The 24,170-nt window shown below is 34.1% G+C and overlaps 2 protein-coding genes, 2 long non-coding RNA genes and 1 pseudogene across 4 annotated transcripts; 4 read left to right on the top strand and 1 right to left on the bottom strand.

Annotated features, from left to right (window-relative positions):
* Positions 1-1,848: 1,848 nt before the first annotated feature.
* LOC125497619 (uncharacterized) lies at positions 1,849-4,394 on the top strand. The gene is made up of 3 exons (XR_008969330.1): positions 1,849-2,063; positions 2,430-2,496; positions 3,946-4,394. It is a non-coding gene; the product is annotated as an uncharacterized LOC125497619 (long non-coding RNA).
* Positions 4,395-6,530: 2,136 nt separating this feature from the next.
* On the top strand, positions 6,531-10,225 carry LOC125497620 (uncharacterized). Its single transcript, XM_048645020.2, has 6 exons — positions 6,531-6,737; positions 6,847-7,021; positions 7,095-7,220; positions 9,423-9,560; positions 9,632-9,832; positions 9,909-10,225. Exons 3-6 carry the CDS (start codon positions 7,176-7,178, stop codon positions 10,014-10,016), a joined length of 492 nt encoding a protein of 163 aa, XP_048500977.1. The 5' UTR covers positions 6,531-6,737; positions 6,847-7,021; positions 7,095-7,175; the 3' UTR covers positions 10,017-10,225.
* A 435-nt stretch (positions 10,226-10,660) lies between these two features.
* On the bottom strand, positions 10,661-12,912 carry LOC109134862 (auxin-responsive protein IAA4-like; annotated as a pseudogene).
* A 3,781-nt stretch (positions 12,913-16,693) lies between these two features.
* LOC125497936 (putative formamidase C869.04) lies at positions 16,694-17,571 on the top strand. Its single transcript, XM_048645655.1, has 3 exons — positions 16,694-16,763; positions 16,939-17,129; positions 17,215-17,571. Exons 1-3 carry the CDS (start codon positions 16,694-16,696, stop codon positions 17,569-17,571), a joined length of 618 nt encoding a protein of 205 aa, XP_048501612.1.
* A 2,034-nt stretch (positions 17,572-19,605) lies between these two features.
* LOC130591672 (uncharacterized) lies at positions 19,606-22,337 on the top strand. Its single transcript, XR_008969688.1, has 3 exons — positions 19,606-20,079; positions 20,615-20,672; positions 21,972-22,337. It is a non-coding gene; the product is annotated as an uncharacterized LOC130591672 (long non-coding RNA).
* Positions 22,338-24,170: the final 1,833 nt, after the last annotated feature.

The raw sequence follows: 24,170 nt of genomic DNA, 5'->3' as shown, positions 1-24,170 counted from the left end.
ATATTGAGTCAATGGTTGGACCATTGCACTAGATTTAAACTTTATGAATGTATATTGGGTTTTTATGCCTGGGCTTGAACTAGATCTATACAAGTGCAGAATGATTAAAAGACTTACTATACCATTGGACCAAAGGATCCTTGGTGATGATAAAACTTACTTAGATGCATTAGACCTAGCACTAGTGCTATACAGATATATATTGTGCATATATATATATATATATATATATATATATATATATATATATATATATATATATAGAAGTGAGTTCATATGAGAATGCATACTTATATGAGAAATGAGAATGAATTTTACACACTATAACTCTTATGAATAAGTGATGTAACTCTAATGAAAAAGTGATGTAACTCCAAAAACAAAATATTTGAATTTTCAAAATTCAAAAAAAACAATTTTTTTTTTGAATTCAAAATTTTTTAGAGGGATATAACTCTAATGAATAAGTGTTGTAATTCTAAACCAATCGTGTGGTTGAGATTCATTCTCATTTCTCATGTAAGGAGCATTCTCATGTGATCTTGCCTATATAATATATATATATATATATATATATATATATATATAATATTATATATATATATATATATACTTTTCGTCGGACGGCAAGTTGACGACGACATCAACAACGTATCTCTGCGACTCTGCGACTGCAACAACAAACAAATCAGAACAAAGAAAGAGGATGAGTGAATAAAAAAAAAGATCATGTTGAAGAAAAAAGAGAAGCACAGAAGAAGCAAGTCCCAGTCTCCCGCGAACGCTTTCAAAGGCCACCAGTTGATGAATTCATCAATCTGCGGCACTTGTACAGTGTACTTCAAAAATTGAGTGAACACCTGGAAAGAGAGACAGAGAGAGTGAGAAAGAGAGGGAAAAATGAAGCAAGAAGAGAAAGAGAAACTATATTTCAGTGTTTTGTCAACGTCTATGTCATCGCTTCTTCTTCAGGTTTCAAATTCAATAATACCAGAAACTATGTTTGATTAGTGTTTTGTTTTCTTTTCAGTTGGATTTTGTTTTCTTTCAGTTGGACTTTGTTTTCTTTCAGTTGGACTTCGTTTTCTTTCAGTTGGACTTTGTTTTCTTTCAGTTAGACTTTCTTTTCTTTCAGTTGGACTTTATTTTCTTTCAGTTGGACTTTCTTTTCTTTCAGTTAGACTTTCTTTTCTTTCAATTGGACTTTCTTTTCTTTCAGTTGGACTTTCTTTTCTTTCAGTTGGACCAACTGAAAGAAATAATGGGCCAACTGAAAGAAATAATAGACTAACTGAAACAAAATGAAGACTACCTGAAGAAAAATGTAGACTACCTGAAAAAGAATAAAGACCAACTGAAACCCAAGTAAGTTTAACTGAAGCACAAAAACCAACTGAAAAACAAAGAAGACTAACTGAAAACAAAATGAAGACTACCTGAAAAAAAATTGGAACCACCTGAAAGTCGTCCGACCAAGATTATGGTCGGACGAGTCCGACACAATACGTTCTCATATATATATATATATATATATGTATATGTATATACATATACATATATATATATACATACATATACATATATATATATATATATACATATATATATATATATACATATACATATATATATACATATACATATATATATAAATAATATATATATACATATGTATATATATATATATATATATATATATATAGATTTGGGCTCATGTGAGAATAACATGGTTATGTGAGAATACTTAGTTATATGAGAATAAATCCTTGCCCTTAGATCCCTCTCATCTAACGGCTGTACTGTAGCTCATTAACACTACTATAGCTTACTAATCCCCAAAAACAACAACCGACCTACTGTACTGTAGCTCATTAATCCCCAAAAAAAAAAACCACCGAACTTTCAAAAAATTACGTGTATCTTCTTCGTGCAACCCCATTGAAGATCTCCATTTTCGTCCATTGTTGAAGCTTCAACAACATCCAAAACTAGCAATTTATCCTCAATTAAAGCTCGAACAAGATTCCAAATTCTCCATTGAAGCTCGAAAATGATTTAAAGTGGTAAATTTTTCAGATTTTTTTGCTCCATTTTTCAGTTACATCTGGAATTATAGGGTTTCAATTTCATAATTTGATGACTTTGAAATTAAGTTATGGAAAATGTCATCTCATTTTGCCTATTTTCTTGTAATGTTTCGTTTTATTTCATTCTTGTATTTTTCGGATATTTTTTTTGCTCTATTTTTCAGTTATATCTCGGATTTTATGATTCAATTTGATAATTTGATGTTGTTACTTTGAAATTAAGCTATGGAAAATGTCATTCTCATTTTGCCTTATTTATTTTCATCTTATGTTTTTTTTTTCTTTCTGCATCATTTATCTCTATACATTTTGAAATTCTTGTGTGTTTGGTGTGAAATACAGTTGTTATTGATGCTGGAATAAGTGGGAGGATTTTGATGAATTGGTCTGACTTTTGCAATTGAGAATTGTAAGTTTGATTACATTGTCTCTTTTGAAATTTGTAGTTATTTCATTTTGATGTACTTGTAGTGAACTTGTGATGTTTTTTTAGGCAATTCATGATGTATACAGAATAGTATTAGTCTTTGTTAATTTTTGCGCTAGTAGCTTCCCAAGAACTCTCCCTATCTTTCTCAGAATATCACTAAACATCCTTTAATTTCTCGAAAATGACCAAAAATATTGCAACTATAAAATGGAGATACATCGGATATAAATTAGGACAACCCCGATTGTGTTGCAGTTACCTTGATGGCCAAATTAAAGCTAAGTAATTGATTAAGTCAGGAAGAGATTCACGCGCTTGTGTTTCTGTCATTGATTTCAACAGAAGATCAATGTCATTTTGTCCTATATCAAACATGTATATAGCCTTTGAGAAGTCTTCAGGCCTTGGCAGAGCTTTAGTGTTCGAGATTTTAGCTGAAAATCACAACGGAAACACCAAAAAGAAAGTAATAGAACAGATTACCAACTAGAAAGGTCAGGTATGAAGCTTAGCTGATTAAAAATTGTGATCTTGTTACAATGAGAAAGAAGAAGGCCAACCTTGTTTAATATTATATAGCTCGTGAGAGCGCTGTTTTAACTGATGAAACTGCGAAAGTTGTATGTTAAGGGAAAAAGGACTAGCACCGCTTCTATATAGATTGCTGTCAACTGGCTGGATTGTAGCCCCAAAAGCAGTATAACACAATTAAATGTACCTGACAAGAATAGTCGAGTCCAAGTAACATAGGATTCAGACACAGGAAAAAAAGGCTCAACTATCAGAGACCCTTGGGTTCTGCCAGGACAGTTTATTTATGCTTTCTTCTTTCTTCTCGTCGGAGCTATTGCACAAAGACTAGCCATGTTAAAAATGAAGAAGGAAGTACGAGCACACTTGGAGAGGGAAGTACAACGGGAATTGTACACTGCATCTAAGAAAGATGAATCCCTTCTGAAAAGTGAAAACTCCTCAAATAAACTTGAGCTGTAATCAACATGTAATATAAAGGTTTCAATCAAATGCTCTTGAGAGTATGTTAGTTAATAGTTAGTGGTATTCCTCTCAAAAAAAGAAAAAAATTTAAGTTAGTAGAATTGAGATTCCTCTAGTGGTCTTTATTAGGTGGGGTGAAAGTAATTCTTTTAGACTTGAATATCCCAAGTGCAATTAGGGAGAACGAATTTGTGAAATCGCATAATTAGACGGGTGATTGATGTTTCTTAAAAAACTGAAGCACGTACGATGTTTCTTAATTGGATTGTGCAATTGTGACTTTTTTTTCTGTGTTTCTCTATTCTGAAATTGCCTAGTCACTACATGATTTGTACCAAGTGAAATTTCGCATAATTCATTCCTTGCTTTATATTTCAGTTGTTGTTACAACGGTTATGAGTTTATATAATTTGTTTATATGATTTTCACCAGGTTTGGTTTTGTACATCATATTTCAATGGAGGAAGTTGAAAGAAAAAATTCTGTCCGTAAGTTTGGAAGTCGTATGTCTCCATCCGGACTTCACTCTATGATTGAAAATATGAGTTCTGAACAAAGACAAGCGGTAAAAGATATCGGGTTCGGTGTTTTTCTTGAGTTGGGCTTTGGGGCTCTAAACAATAAGCTAAGTCTTTGGCTTATTGAGAACTTTGACCCATATAGTCGTACATTATATGTACGAGATGGGAAGATCACGATAGATCGAGAAGATGTCCAAGTGACTCTTGGCCTTCCTATGGGTCCTAAGGTTGTGAAGGAAGCAATGAAGGATGATGACAATGACGAATTCCGTATTCTTTTCGAACAATGGAGGAGTATATGGGGTTTGGAGAAAGGATGCCCTAAAACTACAAAAATGCCGGAGAGGATTCTTACTTTGGGGGCCGAGATGATTTCAAGAGAAGTTTTGTTGTTTTTGTTGTTTCCTCGTGTTTGCATGGGCAAAGAATCAATTTGCACTTACAAGATTTTGTTTTCACTCATGACACAAGTGAAATAAGTCGGATGGATTGGTGTCAATATACAATTGATTGTTTAATCGATGCAATCTTGATTTGGAAGAAAAATCCATGTGGTTTTTTCACGGGATCTCTATTATTTCTCACGGTATATGACACTTTCATATACTCTATTGTATAATTAATAAAATACGCTTTTAGATCATGTTTTCAAGGTATCATGTTGATATTTGTTTGCTTCATTCTTTTTACAAATAAGGTGTACATAGAAGGTGTATATATATATTTGAAATAAGTGGTATTGGTGATGTATATGTAGTAGAAATATGATGTACATATTGTAGAAATCTGATGTACATATTGTAGAAATCTGATGTACGTGTTATTTTATGATACGCATATATATTATTTTTGTGTTTTTGTCATTACTAATTCATTTTTATTGTTCAATAGTTATTCTACTTGGATAGGGTGGAATTTATAGGATCACAAATTGAAAGGAAGGCTCCGATTATATGTTGTTGGAAGGCTAAGGCTATAGAAGAAAGATGTAAGGCAGAGATAAAAGCCGGAAATTTGGGTTTGGAAGGATTTTGCCTCCTATACGAATCAAAAGTGATGCCGACACAATTATTAATGATCTTGTACCAGTCCATTCTACAACAAATGATCAAGGAGATTCATCACAAAAATCTACAGAGGTACACCTCACATTCCTTAGTTTCTTTGTCAATTCTCATTTAATTATGTGCTTGTCTAGAAAGTGTAAGATTTCTTTGGACTCTAGCTAGCTTGGTTATGTTTGATAATTGCTTTTAGATTCTCATATGTACATCAGTAATAAATTAATTTAGTAACTTGACCTTAGAAAAGCCTACTAAGGTCTACTTAAAGTTCAACTATCATGTGTTTGTGTTAATTTGAACTCGGAAACACGAAAAAAGTAATTTGTGAACTTTAATGTAATCGTCTCTGACAGAAGCCTCTGAAAAAGAGGGCCAAAGAATTTGAAGGGTAAAAAATGCTCGTACTGCCTTTATTCTGTATGTTATTGGTGAAAAATATTTCTTCTGTGATGTTTCGGCATGAACTTGAACAGCTGCAAATTCAGCATTGATTCATTAGATTTACAAGAAAAGAAACAAGGAAAAAAAACACCATACTCCACAAAGGAGCTGTTAAGAGCTTCCAAGTAATAGCATACAGCTCCTTTGTGGAGTATGATTCTTATTATACAAATGCTAATTATTATGATTCATTGTGTAATATTAAAATCCACCCAAATGCTTGAGCTAATTGACTAAGGCTACCACTAAGAAAGAAAAAAACTTTTCTAGGGTTAAAATTATTATACAAAGTTTATGTATTTTGAATCATTCTTTTTCATGAAGTCATTCTTACTATTATTCTTTATTCCTTGTTTCAAAATGTTCCTATGTTCACTTTTTCGCTTTAATAGTATCCTCCACTTCTTTGTTCCACAATTTACATAAGCTATGAATTGATATTACAGGATTTGATTGATACCCTTTCATGTGTGACAAAGAATTTAGCTACAAACTTTATTCAATTTGGGCAAGTTCTCTCCTTGGTTCAAAAACAATACCCGGGTAGTGAATGTATAAAGAAAATACAAAGCACAGCGGTTGATATGTTCACTAAATTCTCAGAGAAGCAACAAGCTCAACCGGAAGTAGAGCCTTCCGTTTCTAATCTTAATGAGAAGTCAAATTCAGACGAGTATGATGCTTTCTTTGATCAACCTGGAGTTCTGGAAGCAGTTGATGCTCTTGTGAATGCTTATCAAGAGACTTGTGGAACACATAATCAACAAGAAACTATGAAGGAATTGAACATTCCTTATGAGATTTGTGCTACTCCACAACAACAACCGGATGTTCCTAGTTTTGACCTTGGACTTGACCTTTCACCGTTTGTTCATGCGCCTCAAACTAAAGATATCAATCTAATTTCATCCACTGATGCACCTGAGTTTGATGCACCTGAGATTGAGACCGAGAGACCCATAGTCGTTGCTTTACAAGGTTGACTAGGCAACAAAAAGGGGAAGAACAAAGTTGTGCATTTTGATACGGAATTAGAGGGAAAACTCGAAAATAAGAGACAACGTCCTCTAAGGAAGCCAAAGAACCTGCCTTTGCAAATTAGGTCTCCATACTATGATCGAGTTGTTGACGTGTTGAAGAAGTTGACTATCATCGAGAAGCAAATCTGCAAATATGTTCTGACATATGGAGATAGAAAGTAAGATGATTATGTTACTTCTTTTGTCTAATTTATTGCTTGATTTATAAATTACAAACTTCAATTCATTGTCATTCTTTTTTTTTTAAAAAAAATCATGTCTCTTCAGTGAAGTATTGTATCATTACAAAGGATTCCAAGGTGAACGACATCTTTTCTCATCACTTTTGGAAGAGTATGTGGACACCGGGATCATTGATATATGGTCATTGCTTTTAAATCGGAAGGAATCAGGACGTGGGTTAGGGTCCCCAAAGAGATTCTTTATCCCTCCTACAGCTTGTGTAAGTTTCTAATCGATTAAATTTTTGTTCTAAGTCTTCATATTATTTAATAATTATTATATTTAATCTATAGGTTAACTTGACTGAAGAACTTCTTAGACGGAAAAAACCGGTGCTACAATGTGAGCTTGAGTTCCATAAGAGATTGTTGAACATGCTCAACTGCTCCGAGTATGGAGATATGTCAGATGTTGATCTTGTAAGTAATTAGTTAATTTTTAGCCTAATATGATGTACTTATCATCAAGTCATGATTTATGACTATATGGGAGTTTATTGTGTTTATGATTTAATCGACAATGTACTTTTATGTCATTAGTGATGTACTTATAAGTCATGAGTGATGTACTTTTAAGTCATTAGACCAAATCAACTTCTTGATCAAAAACCCCTCTTTCCAGGACCCAATCTTCAATCATGACCTAAGAATGCTAAGAATGAACAATCTGATCAGTAGGGATAAAATGGCCTGCTCCCAACACTACAACATGTGTTAAACTCGTCCATTTCTGCACATAACCAACGACTTCCCCCTTCACTTTCCACACTTTCATTTCAGCATCTTCAAACTTGTCATTTTCTTCCCACTTCAATGTTTTCATCCAAGCCTCAACTGAAACCACCCCATCTGAGGTCTCTTTGGCCCTGATATAACAATACTTTGCTCTCTCTCACCAACAATTCCACCATGTATTTCACACTCTTCATCACATCTTCATGTAAAATCGAGCCAACTACACGGCTACATTCCTCCCAAACCGTCGAATTCTCCACCCCTAATGCCGTCTTCACTTCCACCTTGTTCATAAACCTCGCTATATATCTACGTGCCCATTAGAACATCTGGGGAAAAAGAAAAAATCAGTCCTTCCTGTGGGCAAGACACTGAGACAGTAAATGGAAACCTACACAACATACAAGAAAATGTAGTAAAAGAATCACATAATTCTTCACGTTTCTAACATTGTAACACAGGAGACCTATCTAATTTAACAATCAAACCAGCTGCTCAGATTAATAGTTTTAGTCCAAGAAAGCCCAAGTTTTTCTTTTTTTCATGCTTTCCACACATTAAAAGCACATTAATGCTTTCCAGCTTAAAAAAAAATCAGATCAGCTAGTTATATATATATAGTTATCCAATTCTATAATCATACGCACCATTTGTTGTTCCACAGAAAAATCTTTCTTTAAGGTTCGATTTTGAGTTTACAGGCAATTAATTCGGTAGGTGCATCTTCTTGGAGTATGATTTATGAATTTCATTTTACAAGGCTTTTATGTCATTAGTGATGTACTTATAAGTCATGAGTGATGTTGGATATTTCCCAATTCCAAATGGTAATTGTAGTTTTGTTCATGTCTTGTAATCCTTTTGAGTGCCTAGATTTCTGGAGATCTCCAAGTTTGGAGTGCACACCTTATATTTACCATCTTTTTTTTTTTGGTTCATCTTGAACCTTTTATCTATTCTGGTTTGTCCATGTTTATCAACATCTAGTCAATCATTCTTCAATTCATCTCCCCAAGATTATCCCTCAACATCCTATTCATTTGCTTAAGTAAATTTGATGATTTTATTACATGAAATACCTAAATTAAGGTATGGATTTAGAAGATAAAATTTGAAAATCGATTTGCAAATAAGAGCTTGCAATTACATAGGGCTCGGTCTCTTCATTATTTGGAGTAATAATAATAATTTATTCTTCTCTTCATTAGGGTAAACCTTAAGTGGATGTGAGTACTCAATACATGGATGTGGACCAAATTGCTAATGGTTTTGCAAAACTCAATATGTAGATGTACACTAAAGTGTAAAAGGATGTGCAATACTGCATATGTGGATGTGGATGTGGATGTGTATGTGCAGAAATAAACAGAAGACAGAGATGTTCCGGTTTTCTCCCCTTGAAAGCCACAAAGTTGTGTATGTGCATCTGTGATGAAAATACACCACCTAAGCACACTAACATTCTCAATTTACAAATATTTGAAATCAGTAGACAGTAATTATAAAATTCCAATAGTTTCATTGAAGTCCGAAACTAGAATAGGTTTTTTATATGATGCAAATGTTTCATAATACAAGATTTCAGATTCATTTGAATTAAAATGGTTCCTTAAATAATATGTGCACCATGGCATTAAGTATCGGCTCATCATGAAATCATAGTAATTAGTAAAGCTAATTATTCTCTTTTCCCTCTTCTCTCTTCCAGCTGGTGCCTACAACCCAGAATCATCTCCAGACTCCTCCCATTCAACACCCTTTTTATTAGCCCCTCTTTGATTCCTATCATACATTTGAAATTTTATGTTTCCCGACTAATTTGTTACCCCTATTCCAAAGATGATTGAATGCTATGACTTAAAAGCGTACCTTCTTATCTTATCGCAGGTTTTTTGTCCTATTCTTCAAAGGGGTTGTTACGTAGTTTTATGTTTCAATTTCAAGCATTCCAAGATTGATATTATTGACCAAAGGATGCTTACCGGAATATTGAATGAAAATTATGGTGGCTACGCAACAATATTGGTAATTTATTGATATTTATCTCAACTACTTTGTTCTTTTTTATGAATACCATTAACAATGTGCATTTGTAGGCTAAGGCATTTTCTAACTATTTGGAGTCAAGCGGTGATCCAAGAGCCGAAAAAGTATTGAACTTCGACCTAAAACTAATCAAACTACAATGTAAATCAAATGAGAATGATGATATCGATAGTGGTGTGTGTGCAATGAGGTACATGGAAATGTATATGGCGCAAGGGACTTCTTCGTGGGATACTAACTTTAAAAACAACGTAAGAAATTTTTTTTAGGTTGTTTTTTTCTAGTTATATTTGATTTTAAAGCTGATTAATATTTGTTTATTTTTAGGTTTTTTTTCTGAAAACTTTGAGAGCCAAGTATTGTTGTGAGATCTTGAAGGACGACTCCAATGTAGTTAAACAACTTATGCTAAAGAAAGTTAAGGAGATGAAATGAGCTGCAAGAATTTCAGTATTCATGTACTTGTGAGCCTTCGGTGATGTACTTGTAAGACATCGTTGATGTACTTGTGTTGTCTGCTATAGCACTTAGTATTATGAATTTTATGTTTTTACATTTGATAGTTTTGTTATGATGTTTTTACATTTGATACTACAATGTAAATTTTTCATGAGTTAATTTAACTGATAGTTTTGTTTGTGTTATGATGTTGTTACTATTGTCATAACACCATAACTAAACAGTTTTAACAATTAATAGTATTATTTATAGAAGCAGGGCTTGTTCATTAATGATAAGTTGGGCAAATACCCTCCTATATTCCTCAAAGGCCCAAACTACAAAATATGCCACTCCGATATGCAAATATCTCCATATTACAGGTGCTAGATTAGGAAGCCCTCCAAACAATTCATTTTTCCCATTCCCCAATATACATTCGAAAACACTAAGAAACAAAGGGTGTCAAACAAAGTATAAACCATGACTTAGTTAAAAGGCAATAGTCATCAAGAAAGAAATTTAACGAGAAGTTGCTTTACTAGAATTTGTTAAACCATGACTTTTTTATTTTATTTTTTTAGAATTTGTTAAACTTATGAACATAGAACAGGAAAGAGCAAAGAAACTTGAAATCAAAATCAAAAGAAAACTTTTTCTTTCATCAATATATATATGTATATATATATTACATACAGAGCTTTGCGCCAAAAAAAAAGATCTTTTTGAGAATATAAGGAGCATTATATACATGAAAATGAGATGCTACAGATCCAAAACATGATAATCTCCCAAATGTACATGAAAAAAAAATACTCCTTTTTCCAAAAATTTAAAGTAAAAAAGTTTCCTTTACGAAAAAAATAGACTCCGCTATATATTTTTTATATATAAATATTTAAGCCAAACAACCCAAGCCTCTTGCATCTGATCCTTTCATAACTCTCGGCCTTTTGCAAGAATTAATGAACATTTCCCATGGAACATCTCCTACCAACATCCAATCTCCATCTTTGTCTTCATAAGTTGGTACAAGTTCTGATCCATTATACCCTTCTCTCTATGAGTATTTACCTAATAAATCAAAACAAAAACAAGGATATAGTTAAGTAATTTAATTCACCAAAAATATCAAATAATAATGTTATTGTAATAATTTATTAAAATTAATTATAGATGATATTGACACTTACCAACTGTAACTTTAAACATCTCTTCCAAGGACTTAAGAAGTTCTGCATAGCCATTGTAAAGTTTCATGTCAATCTTTCTAAATAAGGAGCTCCATCCATGCTAACTTTAACGTAATTTCCTCCAACTTCTGCTTCTTTTTTAATTGCTTGAAGGCAATTTTTCCTGTAGGATCTAACTGGAGGCCAACCAACTACTTGTGCCCTATCTTACAGTCTGACACTTGTACAGTCAGAAGAAAATAATTTCTTAGGAGCCATATCGATAGCTCTCGTGTACTATATCCGGACAGAATCAAAGTCCAGATAGTTGCAGGTATAAATAACTAGAGAAAAACGGGGAAGATCATGGAACTATCATGAAACAAAATTCACAAAGATCATGGAAGCCAAAAAGAGACGACAATTTGGTAATCTTTTCTAGGCAAAATATATTCAAATATCACAATTGAAGTCTAGTTTAAAGAGTTCAAAAAGGACCCATATATATCAAGCAAGCTGGTATAAATAACTAGAGAAAAACGGAGAAGATCAACACTTTCATTGTTTGAGCATCATCTTGATTCCTGCTTCTGTGTCGATGTGTGCACCATCTTGTGATATGGATGATTCACAAAAAGAACCACGTAATAACTGAAACATCATGATAAAGGTACCAGTTAGAAAGTGAGCCACGAAAAACGAGAAAGAACGAACTTTACTAAGACAACTAGTTAGAAAGTGCCAACAAGAAGATAAACTTACTTGATTGACAGGTGGGATTTTAGCAATAGTATACACTTACTTAATTCGGGTAAACAGTCATGTTTGTGTTTGTTCTTGGGTTGATTTAAGCTACTTGAGAACATGAAAATATATATAGATAGATTTTTCTGGTAATTTAATAAAACAATGATGTACTTTTAATCCATTCTTGATGTACTTTTAAGCTAGTGGTGATGTATTTTTAGCCACCATTAGTTATATTTTAGCTAAAATATACCATGAACATTTAACAAGTCAACATTAGATGTTCCCAAAACTTTATAAGGTCTGAATTTGTAAAAAGAAATGGGAAGTTTATTATTTTACGATGGAAGGAGTATTACGAATTGTTTGATTCTTTTTGATGCATATATGCAGGTTAGTGGGGGAGTTTCCAATCTCTAATAATGGAGCAGATCACATGCCTACACTGCATAAGCGTCTGAGCCAGGTTCTGTTTCGCTTTTTTCGAGCTCTAAGTCCTAATGTCTGAGCTCAAATAATTTCCTATCTTACTTTGCTAGAAGTCTAATGATCAATAGAAGTTACTAGACCAATCAAAACAAAAAAACTCCAAACTCAAAAGTCTGACGTCGAACTTGGAAACTGCTACAGGGGAATCTAGGGCCTGATCATGAATATTATAATGTGAAGGTATAAACTCCAAACTCAAATCCCCCCCCTTCTACCATGTAATGTTTGAATAGATATACAAATCAAGACTCAAACTTTCAAGTTCAAGTTCTTTGAGACAGCAAAATGTAACAATAGCTGCTCTTGTTGAACCAAATCTAGATATACAAACCATATCATCGTAAAGGTGGTAAAAAATCTGACCCATTTGGAAAATCATAAATCTATTCAAGCTTGAGACTATACCCTTTGATGTACATTGAAGATATCAGTGACGTACATTCAAGCCATCTCTGATGTACATTCAAGCCATCTCTAATGTACATCGGTATACCAGTTGTTTCACTCTATCATACCTTAATTAATGTGAACCAAGTAAAAGTAACATTTAAGGACCAATAAACATACTAGAAATCATAAAATCATAATAGAAATGAGTTTCTAGTTACCTTAGATCATGAAGGTATCTTTGACGGACAATTTCGAAGGTCATGGTATCCAAGCTCTCCACAAGCGCTGCATAACCTCTTTTTCTTTTGATGTTGCTCAATTGCCTTCTCCCTCTCTCCCTTGATCCTTTTTCCGCTTCTAGTGCCACTTCCCTTGTTACTTGATATCTTAGGGGGTTTGATTGTTGTCTCACTAGGAGCCACAGATCCAATTAGGAGCTCTATGTCTTGTGCTTTGCTACGAGTGTTATTTGCACTCTTTTTGGCTTCCATGTCCAATCTCAAGGTCCGAAGGTTTTTAACAAGTTCAGCAATACTTCTTCATTCTGCTCAGCCTCACTTACACAATTGTAAATTTCTGACCAAAGCTCATTCAAGATTTTTTCTTGTCCACCATTCTTGTGCATTGGTCTAAAATGTTGCCTTCCAAGTCAAATATTGGCTTTTTTGTTGCCATTGTAGTCCATCTGTTAAGAACATATTTCTCAGGAATCATGGCTAGGTTCTTTGCCTTCCATACCCAAACCATGTGCCTACAAGGTAAACCATGTCTCTCAAATACCTTGCATGAACAATTTTGTTTCATAGTTTGTGTTATTAAACACTACCTCAAACGTTCTTTTACGATTCACCTCATTAACCGTGGCCATTTCTAAGTCATTTTCTCTTTTGAACTCTATAATCCCACAAGAAAAACAAGCACTATACACCTCCTCTTGAACCTGATAAAATATGGAGTGCGTAAATACCTCTGAAGCATGCTTCTCAATGAGCAACGGTGTCTTACATTCTGGAAATTTGTTCTTTGAGTCATTGTCAAATTCAGCTTGTGAGTGTCTTTGTGAATCCATCGCAGTTTCGAAGCGCATATTAAACTCTACAAGAGTAACATGGGGATTAGTAAAGGAGGTAAAGAAGTGATTTTCACTTTCCGACCTCGAAGTTGTCTTCATGATCCCACCAAGAATAAATCTCTAAAATAAGCCGGGATCCACATATTTCTTATCTTATACAACTCAGTTAGCCACTCATGTTTTTCCAACTTAAATTCAGCAATCAATTTGTTCCATTTTTCTTCAAATTCTAAAGGCTCAACCCTAGGTCCCACACACATAATCGTAACTTTTCATGGAAGTCTGTCTCACTCAAAAGATTTCTGTCCATTTTGGCAGACACCTTCTCCATAATATGCCACATGCAAAACCGGTGCTCCGTTTCTTTGAAAACTTTCCTCACTGCAATTTTCATTGCTGGATCTTGGTCCGTTATCAAACAAGTGGGTTCATTATTTCCCATTGCCTTCAAGAAAGTGGTAAACAACCACTCAAACGAGCTTATGTCTTCCTTGGCAGTAAAACCGGCACCAAATGTGATACATCTTTTATGGTGATCAACACCAGTAAAAGGCCCAAAGACCATATTATACCGATTAGTCTCATAAGTGGTATCAAAGGAGACCATATCCCCAAACAAAGCATAGTTCTTCCTACAAATGGGATCCGCCCAAAAAGCCTTAGTAAGACATTGTTCATCATCTACCTCAAAATCATAAAAGAAGGCACCCCAAAATAATTTTTTCATTTTAAAATTGTCCACAAACATTTGAGCATCAGAGCCATCAATATATGCTTTTAGATCTCTTGAGAAATTCTTGAAATCTTGTTTTGAAGCCCCGATATTATCATATCCACCAACATTCTCTTTTAAGATTCTAAAACTTTTTGTTGGCCCAATATTCAGTTTTGAATTATCAACTATGAACTTCTTATGCAAAATTGTCATTTTTCTACCTTGCTTCTGAAATTTTCTACAACTTGGGGTGTAAAGAGGGTGGGTATGTCCTTCATAAAAGTTTTTGACAAAATATCCGCCTTCCTCCCGAATCTTAAGAACCAACTGAGCTTTACACCCCACTCTTGTCACCAACCTTCTTCTAGTAGAAGCTTTTTATCTTCCTTTTGTTTCGGTTTGTCCTCAATGTTTGTCTTACGCTTCTGTTTAAAACCCGCCTTATTGCATAAGCAATATTTTATTGCAACAACACCACTCTTGTTCTTGTTAGTCGTCGACTTTCGAGTGTTGAAGCCACAATGTAGGCATAAGCATCATAAAATTTAATCCCTTCTTCCAAACTATCAAACGTCATCCCTAACACAGGTTTAACTCATTAGAACACAAAGGCATCCACTCCCTTGTTCCTCCCGGGTAACAAAAGGCGTGCTCTAGGAGTAACCCCATGTAGCTGTATTGGAAGTATTCGTTTGAGCTGGAAAGGAAAGCATATATCATATATGAATTAAGCTTAACTTATGTAAAACAATAGAAAATAATGCATACAATTTTTATCTTATGCGCACACTAGACAATGCATACAATAGCTGCATCTTACGCATTATGTATGCACAAAAACAGAATTTTAACCACATGATGAAATAGTATTTAACCAACTAATTCATCATGATTACATGAAATAAAATTAACCAATTAATTCATCAACCTCATTATATCATATTATCATTTTTTACATTAATGAAAGTTTTGAAAGCCATGTATTAGCTAATAGTACCAACTATTTTAATACTAAACTATCATGATGTACTTATCATCAAGTCCTAATTTATGACTATATGAGAGTTTAATGTGTTTATGATATTTAAACTAAACATTTTTAATCGATGATGTACTTTTATGCCATTAGTGATGTACTTTTAGCCTTATCTGACATCTTCCTTCAAATAAGAAACCTAATTATGCAAGAGCCATATTTGATATTTCACATGACTGATAGGATACATTTATGCTAGAAATCAGATATTCACTCATAGAAAGTATTGTGATCCCAAACTTATCACATACAAGAAATCTTTGATTTGAAATTTGATAAACATTAATGATTAAGATACTTATTATCACATCGGAGAAAGCCAATCATTCACCTGCTACTTGTATTATTGGAGTATGTTGATTATGGTCTTCCATAGTAGGTTGAATTTCCATGAAATCCTCTGGAGAAAGGAACATAATAATTTTAGTTGAAAGACACAATACAAAACTTAACTGAAAGAATCACAATAATAGAAGTATAGTGCATATTACGATATGAATAAACTAAGTAAGTACGTATACATTTCATGGAACGGACAATAAATTGACAAATTAATAGTTTCATTTAAAAAATGAAAGAACTCGTTAATTTATGCAGTTTAGAGTTTAGACTCTAGAGCGTATTAACAAATAACAATGTTTTCTTCTAAGTATCATGTACTATAATTGACCAAAGTGTATAGCTATTGGCACTCTTGCATTAATTATTATCTAATACTCATTTATGCAACCTAGCAATACTACGAATAATTAATTAAAGTACAAAGAGATTACTCCTAACAAATTGTTCATCATCTACAAGAGTAATTTTAGTTGATTATGGTCTTCCATAGTAAGTTGAATTTCCATGAAATCCTCTGGAGAAAGGAACATAATAATTTTAGTTGAAAGACACAATACAAAACTTAACTGAAAGAATCACAAAAATAAATTAGATATGCATAGATCACATTTCATGTTTGTGTATGATATTGCCAAAAAATCCAACTTCTATTTTTATAAGAGATTTAATGTACTTGTAGGTCTTTAATGATGTATATATGGCAAAGATATAATGTACATGAGTTGTATTGGTAAACCAAAGGTTAGAAGGCAAACACTAGCCATGAATCATACATCAAAAGGTGTTAGACTAGAGGTCAAAACATATTAAGCTAACTACCCTTCTTGAACCTTTAATCTAGTTAATTCATAGCAAAAGCAAAAAACAGAGTAAGATGATTACAAGTTAATACTGAACAGGCCATCATTTAGCTTATTTTCTTATAATTATTCAGGCGTATTAAATCAACTTATCAGGAGTATGTTTCCCGGGTTTGACTCACCCTGGAATAATTGGGACAGCGCCATCAAAGGAGCTCCTGGATATATGGAATGGGAGAGAAAGAGAAGTTGAAGAAAACGGTCTCAAGTCCCTAAAGCTGTGCGAGGTTCTGCATTCTAGACCATTAGCAAATTTACCATCACCCAAAGGTTGCCAATTAGGAAAGGTAAGAGTATTAAGGAGCAGTTTATTAGTGTACTTAAAAAAGAAAGAAATTGATGATTCTGATGTATTATAATGATCATGGATAGATAGTAAAGGGGACGCCAGAATGGGAAAGAATTGCTACAGAGGCAGCAAGAACAATTCCAGGAAGAGAGAATGGAGGAAACTGCGACATTAAGAATCTTAGCAAAGGTTCAAAGATTTACCTTCCAGTGTTTGTAGAAGGAGCAAATCTTAGCACAGGCGATATGCACTTTTCTCAGGGGGATGGTGAAGTTTCATTCTGTGGTGCAATTGAGATAAGCGGCTATCTTGAGCTAAAGTACTATAGGCTGCTCTTCATAAAACCCTTCAAGAGTGCCAATCAACTTATCAGTACTATAGGCTGCTCTTCATTGCCTTTTCTGTCAAATTACTTAACCAGTTGTAGTGATATGGAGTAAGATGATTCAACATATGTAGCATCAGAAACAAAGCTAGATATATGTATATATGTGTCTTAAATCTTATGTCACTCGCATCTTATTTTTTACTTAAAACCCATGTCGGATACTCTAAACGACACGGTACGAATTCTGTACTTCTGAATCACCGAAACTTCCAATGCCCATATAATGCAATGTCATTCCCCTAGGTGTCGTATCAATGAGTGTAAACATAAATTCATTTTGTTAATCATTTATATGCTTTTCTTAATCATTTAGTAAATTCAAAACTGATGTACATGTAGTAAATATATGATGTACATGTAGTAAACATATGATGTACATGTCCAAAGTTATCAGATTGCAGTACAAACACATACGAGTCTCAAAATTTATTTCAACTGGCATGGCATCCATCAACAAGCAGTCTATACAAGCGAATTTAGGAAAGAATAGCAAGCAAAGTCATAAAATTTGCTCAATAACTAATAATAATTAATCCTCCAAAAACACAATCCACACATTCAATCATCAGGACAGAACAAAAGATGCAAATTAAACCTAAAATTGAAATTTACTCATAATAGAGAGAGAAAAAGTTGATGAACAAATTCCATGACTCCATCACATCAAGTATACTCTCTAAAAGACCTAATTTTCTATTAAAAAATGCGAAAAACCATAACTATAATTATAGAATCCATGAATTCGTACCTGATGATAATTACTTTGATGGATGAATTTCGATCAATCGATAGAAAAGTTCGACTTTAGTTTGCAATCAATCAATCGATGATGAGAGGTATGGATTTTTGATTTTTTTTTTCCTCAGTGAGTACGTACTGTTCACGCTTAATTACTAAGAAAATTGTGACTTTGTTATTACTGTTATGGCAAATCACAGCCCTTAGTTTTTTTTTACTCTAACGCTCCCAGTTAATTCTCACATATTACTTTATTCTCACATAACTATTCATTCTCACCGGATCCCGACTCTATATATATATATATGTATATATATATATATATATGTATATATATATATATGTATATATATATATATATATATCTGTTAAAACCCCATATCCTTGGCATTTATCCTGGTATCAGAGCCAAGGGGTTGTAGTATTTTTGTTCCTTATAAAACTTTATCTTTCTGGTTATATACTTTCCTTCTTAACTCTTGCTGCAGTCTTTTTATTTCGGCTATTTTTAAGGTTTGTAGAGGCAGTAAGTCCAAAAGTGGCGGTCAGACCATAGGGCTACACCTTCTCTATGGCAAGTAGATTATAGGGCTTGTACCAAGTGTTAACCCTGGTCTTAGTTTTTTTTTTTAACCAGATTCATGAGTTCTATTTGGAGCAGAGGAACTTCATCCTCTTCTCATGGTAATAGTAGTAAAGCCAATAAACTGGTAAAAAATGAAACCTTTACTATAGAAAATCTTGAACAAAGTATTGACAATTGGGAAATACCCAGAGTCAATAAAGACCAAATTTACAAAATGAGTAGATATATAATTTTTAAAACAGATTATATTATCAAAACCCAAGAACGTGATATACATTTAACAAAGCCTATTGATACTATAAAATTTTTTCAGCTAAAACCTTGCAAAAACATGTTGAAAAGGGATATCGTTACATCCATATAGGATTGGTTCAAGTAGGTTTAAAACCTCTTACAAAAGAAGGATTGAATTCTTCAGTCCTTGTGGCTCTCAGAGATGGCCGATTCAAAGACTTTAATGATTCCTTATTAGGAACAATAGAGTCAAGCTTATGCATGGGTCCAGTCTCGTTCGATTGTTATCCAAATTTCAGTGTCTCTTTAAGTGATAAAAATATCTTATCCTCCTTGCTTTTGCAAATCAAAACTCATAATTACAAAATGTTCGATGGTTCTATACCAGTAGCTTTGATTTATAAAGTCCACTACAAAGCCATGATGTCTGCTTTTAATACTAAAAACATACAACATAGCAAGAAAGGAGAAACTCTCCTCCTCCAAACCGACCTTTCTAGGTCTAACATAATGTAATCCCCCATATTTTTAAGATATTTAATTAAATAGTTTTAATCATTTTTAATTATTAAAGCTATTTAATTTCGGTATTTAAGAGCAGAAGGGTATTTTGGTCATTTTACCAAAATAGTATTTGAGTATTTCCACAAAGAAGTATTTTAGTATTTTCAAGGAAGTATTTTATTAATATTAGTAGGAAGATTATTTTGGAAATTTATCATCAAATGTATTTTGGCAATTTGATGAGTAAGGGCATTTTGGTCTTTTACCCAAATTGACTACCACTATAAAAAGAGAAAACCTAAAGTTTCCCATCTTTTTCCATCTCCTTCACTAGCCACCATTTTGTCAAAAAGGAGTAAGTGGGTTTTTCCTCTCAAACCTTTGTTCTTCCTCAAGTAAGTTTTTCAAGTAATCCTCTTCAATAATTCTAGCTTCTAATCTAGTTTTGTTTTTGAAATTTATAGGAAGATCTTATAATTATCAAAGGGAAGCAAAGAGGTAATGATTTTTCTGAATTTTTTGGGGTTTTTCTTCCTTATTTTCTCTCTCCTCTTTGTTCACGATTTCCGGCCACCACAAGGGTGGTTCGCCGGCGAGATCGACAGGTCCGACAAGACCATTGTCGGGACAGCAGTGGTGGCAGCCGACTGGGCACGGGCGCCGCCTGCCACTGCCGCGCAGCTGGTGGTGTGGTGGTGCTCGTGGTGGCGCCAGTGGTTGTGGTTTTTCAGATTTGTGGTTTTCGAACCACTTGTAAAAAAAAAAAAAAAAAAAAAAATCTGTTATTATTTTAGTTAAATTTCCAGCAGTAATTAAATTAATAAATAATTAATTTTAAAGAGGTTTTAAGTATTAGTTTATAGTGGGTTTTGCCTACTAGTAAAGGTTTTCAAGTTTATGCCCAAAAAGAGTTTCTAAAGCCTTTTTAAAATAAAATCAGCTTTATTATTTATTTAAGAATGCTGATTTTTATTTATTAGTAGCTTTAGATTGTTGTTGGAAGTACTAATTGATAGTACTTTATTGTTGGTAGGTTTCAAGAATAATTAAAGCCAGTCAAACTTTTGACTGTTGATTTTTGTGTAATCAAGGTACATACACTTTGACCTTGACTTTAGTAGTTTCAAAGGATGTATATATTTTATTGAGCATGAGGAGTAAGGAGAGGCTTATGCCTTGAAATTGTTTGAGTATATGTTGAGAACTTAGAAAGGAGATTAGGAATGGAACTTTTGAGTTATTCCTATATTTGAAAAGCATGTGATTGATGATTATTGCTTTTGAGCATGATTAAAGTTATTAAAGTTACTCTTAAAGTTATGGCTTGCCTATGAATATTTATTAAGCATGGTCTCATTTGAGGTTATATATTGTATTGAGCATGGTCTCAATAGAAGTTTATATATTTTATTGAGCATGGTCTCATTAGAAGTTTATATATTTTATTGAGCATGGTCTCATTAGAAGTTTATATATATTATTGAGCAAGGTCTCATGAGAAATTATATTTTGTTGAGCAAGGTCTCACAAGTTTCAAGTTATTGAGCAAGGTCTCACAAGTTAAAGTTATTGAGCAAGGACTCACAAGTAGTTGAATCATTGAGCAATGACTCAATTGATTGGATCATGGATCCTTAAGAAAGCAAGAAAAAGGACTCATGGAGTCATTAAAGTAATAAGATGAGCAAGGTCTCAAAGAATTTAGAATTGAGTTAATTATGGTGTTGTTGCATTCACTTGTTAAAGAAAGATAAGAAATTAATTTATTTGCTAGATGTATTATTGTGATTGTGTCTCACATAATGGGCTTTGGCAATAAAACTCTTGGGATGGATCCCCCATGAGTATTGAACATAAGGGGGGAGTTAGTGTGAAACTATACTCCTGCATATAGCATAGCATGACGATGTTAATGCTTTTATTTTATCAAGCAAGTTTATGGAATTCCAAATTATCAAGATCTTTGAGTGGACTAGGTGTCACTCGTATTCTTTATCTCTGAGATGTTGAGTCTAGAGGCTCACTCTCACCCTCGTTCATTACTAACAAGCTTAAATTTCTCGAGTCAAGTTATTTAAAGTTCATGGAACTTTAGTAAGAGGTGTGGGATCTCTTACACAAGTAATAGTAGCCCGTATGACTCCAAGAGGAGGACGGTGCCCGTTCATTGCCAAATAATAATAAAAGCAAGTATTTAGTAAGTTCAGTTATATGCTTGTCGCATGTAGAGTCGTAAGAAGAGCAAGCCGAAGTGATTGAGGATTGCATGCATTATTATTCGCATTAGTTTGTTGTGTTATGTACTCAGCGTTGCTGATGTATGTGTTTCTTGTTTTCTTTTGGTTGTTGTTTTTCCTCAACAACCCTGTGATGATCCATTTGGTGAGCAGAGTTTAGAGAAGAAGTTGCAGGTACAAGTTCTTGATGTGCATGGAAATCATAAGCATCCGGATGGGAGTTTTAGTACACGAGTACTTTCTTATTTAAGCTATCTTGAATTTTATGTTTGACTTTACTTGACCAATGGGGTCAAGGTTTGACTTTGAAGATGGGACTAGTATGGGATAGTCTCGGAGTTTGTAATTCATTTACATACTTTCTTATTTCCGTTGTATTAAAGTATTTTCAGTTTATTTTAAAAGACTTCCGCTGTATTATCTGATTAGCCTTACGTATTATCATGCGTGGCATAACAACTCCCGCAATTTCTCCTAGTTTATAAAAGGAGGAGTCGTGGGGGTGTTACAAAGTGGTTACCAGAGCTCCAAGGTTTATATTACCTTATCTTACAAAAAGTTTTCGAACTTAAAAGTATTTCAAAGTCGAATAGCAAAAAGGGAAGGGAATTGCATATGCATATGTACATTGCGTCGCATTAGTCACTAAGTCTTTATGTGTCTTAGAACATATGTACATTGCGTCGCATTAGTCACTAAGTCTTTATGTGTCTTAGATTAGTAAGTGCTCTAAGTTCTAGTAGCACTTTTGATGTGTTTTATGTGACTAAGTGTTTGATTGCAACGGATTGGTATTTTCTACTTGCATGGAGTCCAGTTTGGACTTAAAGGTGTAGTATGACTACGAAAAAGTGCTAGTTTTGCTTAATCTACTACTCTAGTAAGAGAGTTAGTATAAAAGTTCCTTAGAAAGGAGATTGCGAATTAAATGTCAGCGTGGCATTTGCTTAGTATTTTTGACCTATATTGAGGGTCAATAAGCGATTTTTGAGTCAAATTTTTTTTTCTTTGGCAGATCAATGGCCGATAGAAACGCTAGAATTGATGCTCAGCTGAGGAATTTAGTCCGAGTGACTACGAATTTAGCTAGAAGAGGTCCTTCGAAGAAGAAGTCTGTTGATTGGTTTAAGAGGGTTAGTGATAGTAAACCGCCTTCTTATGATGGGAAGGGTGATCCTGTTAAGCTTGAGAACTGGGTTAGGGATTTCGAGAAGCTATTCGATGCTATCCAATGTCCAGATAATAGGAAAGTAGCTATAGCTGCATATTACCTCAAGGAGGAAGCTGACTTTTGGTGGTCGCAGCATAAGGAGACGTTAATGGCAAGGCCTGACTTTGATTGGAAGGTTTGGAGTAGCTATGAAGGAGAAATTTTATCCCAATTTCTTGAGGAGGCAAAAGGCCACTGAGTTTGATGAGTTGAAGCAAGGTGACATGACTGTGGAGCAGTACTATGAGAAGTTTGTAGGATTGATGAAGTTTGCTCCAGAGTTAGTACCTACTGAGGAAAGAAAGGCAATTAGGTTCGAGACTGGACTTAGTCTTGAGGTGAAGCTTGGGCTAGGAGGTTCAACTTTCAGGACCTTAGAGGAAGTGTATGATAGAGCTGCTCATTTAGGTTCCTATTTGAAACAAGCTGGAGTTGAGAGCTCAAACAACAAGAGGAAGGAGAATCCTAGTCAGAATTTCCAGAGGAACGACAAGAAGTTCAAGCCTCAAAATAACTTTCACCAAGGAGGACAATCTAGTGGCCAAAGGAATGGAGGCCAATATCAACCACAGAAGGGTGGAAATGGTTCTAATAAGGGAAAGAAAGGAGACGAACGCGTGTATTTCTGCAAGAGGTGCCCTACAATCATCCTGGAAAGGATTGTGAAGGAAAGCTGGTGGAGTGTAACTACTGCCACAAATTGGGTCACGAGAGTATGAGTGCTTCTCCAAGAACCCTGAGTTGAAGACGACAAGGGCAAGAGCGGAAACCAATTTGGTCAGGGTAATCGAAACCAGTCAGGAGGCAACAACTATCAAGGTGGGAACAGGCAAAATGGGAACAACAAGACCGTTTTGAGTGGAGCTGGTCCTAGTGTGCCTGCAGTGGCAAGGTTGAATGTCATAAGTGCTAGGAAGCTGAGACGTCCAAGGACGTAGTTACGGGTAATGTTTCTATTAATTCCACTTTTGTTAAAGCTTTATTTGATTCAGGAGCCGAACGTTCTTTGTTTCAAAGTTAGTTGTTTCAAAATATGGCTTAGGAAACCCTAGAGATGTTGAAATTCCTATTATGTTACCATCTGGGGAAGTAGTAACTTGCTCAAGAGTATATGAAAACGTCCTTGTGAGAATTGGGGATGT

Source organism: Beta vulgaris, chromosome 5, assembly GCF_026745355.1.
Source record: "Beta vulgaris subsp. vulgaris cultivar EL10 chromosome 5, EL10.2, whole genome shotgun sequence".
NCBI lineage: Eukaryota > Viridiplantae > Streptophyta > Magnoliopsida > Caryophyllales > Amaranthaceae > Beta > Beta vulgaris.
This window is presented reverse-complemented; position numbering and strand designations above follow the sequence as displayed.